Source organism: Trachymyrmex cornetzi, unplaced genomic scaffold (assembly GCF_001594075.2).
Source record: "Trachymyrmex cornetzi isolate Tcor2-1 unplaced genomic scaffold, Tcor1.1 scaffold24, whole genome shotgun sequence".
NCBI lineage: Eukaryota > Metazoa > Arthropoda > Insecta > Hymenoptera > Formicidae > Trachymyrmex > Trachymyrmex cornetzi.
Window position 1 is genome coordinate 105,398 of NW_017297060.1, and position 5,928 is coordinate 111,325.

Genomic DNA, 5,928 nt, shown 5'->3' on the forward strand with positions numbered 1-5,928 from the left:
GTCCATCATCAATATCTATACATATTTCAGTTTACGTTTTACGTAAAAAATGTTTTGAATTTTGAGATGTATATAAATTGAATAAAATATTTATAAATTTTACCATTTTGTAATTCTTTTCTTCGAGATTTTCAATTATATATCTGATTTTATTTTCATTAAATATTTATCAAAAAGAAGAAAAATATTTTTCTTCTTTTCGTATTTTGACAAGAAAATATAAATATTATTAAAGAAAAATATTTTTGTTCCATATGACATTACGTAAATATAAACAAATAACTGAAAATAAAAGACAAGGAGATTAATAATTCAATTCAAGATGTTAAATTATTAAAAATATCCAAATACTAATGGAGAGATATAATCTAAATGTTACAATTGCTGCAGGCCGCGAATAGCGTCAATTATCGACACATAATCGTCGCGTAGGAAAATAGCAGTGTAATCGACGCTGAATCTTTAAATGCCGATCATATTAGCGTTCTTCTTCTTTCCTATCAACAGGAATACATCCATATTATCCTTGCCCTTGACGTACACCTGTCCGCGCGGCTCAAATTCATATCGTTCCGACAAGATGTTCAGGCAATTGCTGGCTATTTGTATTCTACCAGCGACCCCAGTAGAATCCATTCGCGACGCTATGTTCACCGCGTCGCCCCAAATATCGTAGTACAACTTGGTAGCGCCGATCACACCAGCCGTAACATCGCCGTAGTTAAAACCGATTCGTAGGGTCAGCTTGAAACCCAACAGATCCCGATTGAAGTCGTATATCACTTTGTGCATCGCCACGGCAAAATCCACTAATTGGAACAGATGCGTGTACTCGTGCTCACTCTGCTCCCTCACTTGCGGATTCAAACCGCTCGCAGCCATAAAGGTGCTGCCGATCGTCTTAATCTTTTCGACGTTTGCGTACTCTAGCCTCTCCAGCAGCTCATCGAAATCGCCTATAAGTTCGTTGAGCACACGCAAATACTCCTTACCACCTAAATACGACTCATCATACAGTTCGTTAAAGTTAACGATACTGGCAAAAATGATGCCCACGGATTTATGATTCTGCGAATACTTTGCGGTGGTTTTCAGCTGATCGGCCACGTGCTTGGGTATGATGTTATGTAATAGCCAATCGGCTTGATTCTTCATTGACTGCACGCGCATCTTATCGCGTGCTGCCACCGCGTTGCCGTGGAAGCACAATCGGTAACTAATCTCAAACTCGCGATTCAGGAACCAGACTAGCAGTAGTAACAGCACCATATCCAGATATATCTCCGAATTGTACAATCTCTCGTTATATTTGGTATAAGAAATCTCACGAGTTGTAGGCAACGTTTCTCTTTTATATTTTGCGACCGATGATGTTTTCGTCGAAATAGTAGAGGAAAGAAAATCTTTCGTATCAATTGAAAAGTTCCTATCGTTCAATTCGCTTGCAAGCAATTTAAGAAAATTCGGCATGTCTAACTGCGAGTTGTTGATATGATTGTTGCCACCATTATTATTATTATTATTATTAGTATTATTATTATTGAGATTCGTCTGATATGGTGATATGTGACTCAGCACAAGACATATAAATAGTATGCCAGTAAGAGTGACTAGCAGATTTTTCATCCAACAGTTGAGCTGCGTAAAATTGCAGAAGTGGACCAGTCCGACAAAGATCAGGTAACTGTAGTAATACTCAAAGTTGTTGAGGTTTCGGAAGTTGTTGCACGTGAAATTCAGCAAGATGGAAATGATCGGTAAACCGACCAAAACCGCGCCGCACACATGCCACGGATACCACCGGGAGAAAAACTTGAAGATCCTTTGCGTGAACGTTGCGTGAGTCGTGTTCGGATAGAGGAGTTGCCGAATGCAGAGTGACACCGCGATCACTTGAACAGTGATGGCTAGCATAGAGAACATGGTGTAGTAAATCGTCGGTTCACACAGAAGGAACAACGAGATTGTGATGGCCGTATAAACCAAGGCTGATATCAAAATGTCAATGTACGTGTTGAATCTCGAGGTGGCCAAGGTAGGCGGGTTATCGCCAATGCCCTCATTAGCTTTATGCGCGTTCTCTCGATACTCCTTCTCCATTTCCTTGTTCTTGAAAAAGAGAGTAACGCTCGACAATGGCGGTTTAACAAAATACGAACGCTGAGAGCTCACATTATCTTGGACACACCTTCAAACAAAATATAATTTTTAAAAAGCATACATCGCGATTTGTAAGGCGTATTGAAGAATTATATGTCTCACCTAATTAATTGAAGATCGGATTGCTTCCGTAATTTATGAAAGCATGCACCGAATGTATCAGTTACCATCGGAGGAAACGGATAAGGGGGCACCGATGACGAAGGTTCATGAGTAGAGTTTAATGTTGAACTAGAAGTATAATAGCCACTGACTCTGTGTCCCAATAGATCACCTTGGGTCATACTATTCATTAGGAACAACTACAAAAAAATCGAGATAAGGCAAAAATCCAGTGATAAAAGATATACCAAGAAATTTACAAAAAACGTACCTGCTGTTGTATACTACTTCGCCTGCTATTGCTCTTAATACCGGAATCTTTTCTACTGCAAATGGAAGAAGCGTTACTAATCGGCTCTTGACCAGATAATAAAGGACTAGAAGGTACAGGATTCGGGTCCATTTCAACGCTACTGTTTAGAGGGACCTGTGAAGCGATCGTAAGTATTGATCATCACAAAGTAAGCAACAGTTAGGAAAAAGAGTAAAGAGCTACCAACTCGTCTAAATCCATTGCATTCTTCAAACATCTGAAGATCGGGTTTTGCTCGTTCCATAGCGATATTTCTTCCCTCTTCTATCTCTAGAGGTGCCATTTCTTCGGTTGTTCGTTGTCTCTGTAAATATCTCCACGGTTTATTTCGCACTTTCCTTTTGCCATAACTAGCGGTAGACGTTGGACTCTTATTTGAATCTTCTTTTTCGTCCATGATGTCGCCGCCGTTTTCGGAATCCAAGATACTGGGCAAAGAATTAGCCTTCATTCTGTAATTGCTAGCGTTCGTGACCATATGGAGATAATGATGTCGCAGCTTGGCCTGATTGTTGCACGACGACAGACGATTTCGCGATTGCAATAGTGGCGAAATACTCTTGGGTGATGTGACGTTTGTGATAAATTGATTCACAAAGTCCGATTTACGTGCTCTGATAAAGTAAGTTTTAACACCTAAAACAGATGAAAAATGCACACGTATACAATTCAAGTCTTTATTCCTCTCTTCTCTTTTCTCTTTTCTTCACATCACTTACCACTGAGTACTTCTCCAATCTCCGTAATGTATTGATCTCCCAAAAATCTCAAAGTGTTTTCACTCAGATGTACACGACCGGGCTTTCCTGTACTCTCCAGCTTATTTGCCAAAGTCACGTCATTCGACCAAACGTCAAATTTCAATCTCTTTGTGCCTACGATTCCACAAAGTACTGTGCCCGTATGCACACCCACTCTCATGTTTACGCCCTCGCGTCTTTCGATGTCGAATTGTTTGATCGCTTCGATCATGGCTATTAAAATAAAATTTATAATAAGGTCTGTTCTTTTTAAATGAACTTTTTGCATCGTTCACCTTTTTTCTTTTTTTCTCCAACGTGGAGAGAAAAAGAGAAAAAATAAACCATGTAAGAACTTCAGCTGAAAAGAGCAGACTTGTAATTTTACAATGAGATTATCAAAGTATTGCATATAATAATATTCTGCCTACCTAATCCCATTTCTATGCAACATTTTGCGTGATCGGATCTCGGTTCTGGACATCCGCTTACGCAATAATAACAGTCGCCCAATGTGGAAATTTTTTCGCAACCGTGGTGTTCGCAGAGATCATCAAAACGTTCGAACAGATCGTTCAAGATGCCTACTAATTGCTCCGCGGTTTTGTTTGAACTCATCCTAGTAAATCCAACAATGTCGGCGAATAGGATACTGACGTCCTCCATTGAATGCATATTGAACGGACGAAACAACGAACGAATGTCCGTATTATTAGACGGTATCGAGCCTTTTTTTAGAGAGTCCTCTCGCTCTCTCTCGCGCTCGCTTTCCTCCATAAGCCAATCCGCAACCTTTGGCGGCATAACGGAGTGTATCATTTTCTCCTTCAGTTGCTTTTCCATTTCTAACTGTCGACGGACCAGCAAGGATTGACCGACCTTCATAAACGTACCGCGCATTCTCACAAAGGTCATTATCAAAATATGCACTCCTATCAAGTGAATACAAATCTGCATCAAGATCCTTATTGCGAGATTCGTAGAGAAATCAATATCATCGATGAATAAGTTATTGTTAACGTAATTATCTACAGGCGATAAATTTACGGTGGAATTAGTAATCGCCATCATGGTTGGGATGCTAGAATTTAATCTCGTTAAGACATCCGTGTCGCTTAGGGCATCGTATAAATGTTGAGCCACCGTTTCTGAGTATCTCGGTTCCGCTGTATCTCTGGCTTCACGCAATCTCGACATCGCCTCTGTACTAATTGCTGTAGTAAAATCACTAAAATTACGTATCACATTCTGTAGACCAGCAACACTTAGAGGATCGTTTAGAGACGAGTGTGTAAGTACCAACGTTCTCCCTTCCTCTTCTGTCGTCGTATTGTTAATTCCTGAAGTATTATTTTGTACAATTCGTTCGCTCCTGTAAAATCTGTGTCGCGCGTCCTTCGAGCCATACAAATAGGCAGTCAGGAACTCAAACATGAAGGAGTACAATGTGGATATTCCTACACAGGCATACAGCGGCATCGGCAGCACTGTATAAATGACTAATAAGATCTCGGAGCATAAGGCAAAATGTCCGACCAGAGTCAGTCCATCCACGTAAGGTGGTACTAAGGCAAGGAAGAGTAAGGACAGGAAACATAGCGTTGTTGCAACTCCCAAGGAAATTGGTAGTACATAGCATTTGTAATAGTCTGTATGCGTTAAATAAAGGACTACCGAGACCATAATGCCAACAATACCGAAAACACCTGCTATCACCGCCCACGTCGATGTATTATTTCCTAATCCAATTATCACAAAATACGTCAACCATGATAAAGACACTAGCAAGATATATGTGAGAGCGTACCTATAAAAAATAATGATTAATCAGAAATATTTGAATTATTTTTCATTATAATCAAAGAACTAATGATTGGTCCAATAATAATATTCCCAATCATGTATATAATAATTTTACATGTTATATAAATTGTATTAATACAAACCGAAATCTTAATCTAATTTGAGGAAAGGCACTTCTCTTAAACTGTTCCTCAAGGATTTCCGAATCAAATCTGGGATTCCACCAGGACCGTGGTGCTGCACGTTCGAATGGCACTGGTAAATTGATACCGCAGCATCCCAATCTCTGGTTACTATGCGCCAGATATGTTTGTATATATGGTGCCAGAGATATGTGAATCTCATCCTCGGCATCTTCGCTATCGTCCTTAGCTCGGGTAAAGCTGACAGACGAGCCACGCTTCCGATTCAATTGAGGAGTCATATTTGGAGGAGACAATCTGATAGGATTCAAAAAATCATATAATTCAGAATTCAGAAATATAGCATTAAAGTAATAGAAAAAGGCGAATAAAGTATATACAGGGTGTTTGATAATTAATGAAAAATCTTTTGCATAGGGGCAAAATGGACTAAACTGAGAAGAAAAGTCCTCTACAATTTTGCAATTTTTGCAATAGTTAACAAGATATTAATTGCTAAAAATTGCCAAAAATTGGTTTTCAATCATTTTTTACTCAAAAATTATCAACTTTACAGAAAAACTGTAAGAAACAAAAATTGTTTATTTTCTTCTCATAAAGTTTTGAGAATTTTTTAAGAATTTTTTAATACCGTATTTTCTCATGTTGGTAAAAATAAGAAAATGCA

At 39.0% G+C, this 5,928-nt stretch overlaps 1 protein-coding gene across 2 annotated transcripts in view; it reads right to left on the reverse strand.

The window, feature by feature from the left end:
- Window positions 1-326: 326 nt before the first annotated feature.
- Ac13E (Adenylyl cyclase 13E) overlaps window positions 327-5,928 on the reverse strand; it is a 7,333-nt gene continuing 1,731 nt past the window's right edge. The window contains exons 2-8 of one of the 2 annotated variants that reach the window (XM_018507570.1): window positions 5,262-5,558; window positions 3,747-5,122; window positions 3,295-3,549; window positions 2,763-3,211; window positions 2,534-2,689; window positions 2,263-2,462; window positions 327-2,188 (exon numbers count right to left, since the gene is read on the reverse strand). In XM_018507570.1, coding sequence (XP_018363072.1) covers window positions 463-2,188; window positions 2,263-2,462; window positions 2,534-2,689; window positions 2,763-3,211; window positions 3,295-3,549; window positions 3,747-5,122; window positions 5,262-5,542 — 4,443 coding nt within the window. In that variant the 5' untranslated portion in view covers window positions 5,543-5,558 and the 3' untranslated portion in view covers window positions 327-462. Of the gene's footprint in view, window positions 2,189-2,262; window positions 2,463-2,533; window positions 2,690-2,762; window positions 3,212-3,294; window positions 3,550-3,746; window positions 5,123-5,261; window positions 5,559-5,928 lie in introns of those variants that run through there. The other variant, XM_018507571.1, reaches the window with a different exon arrangement.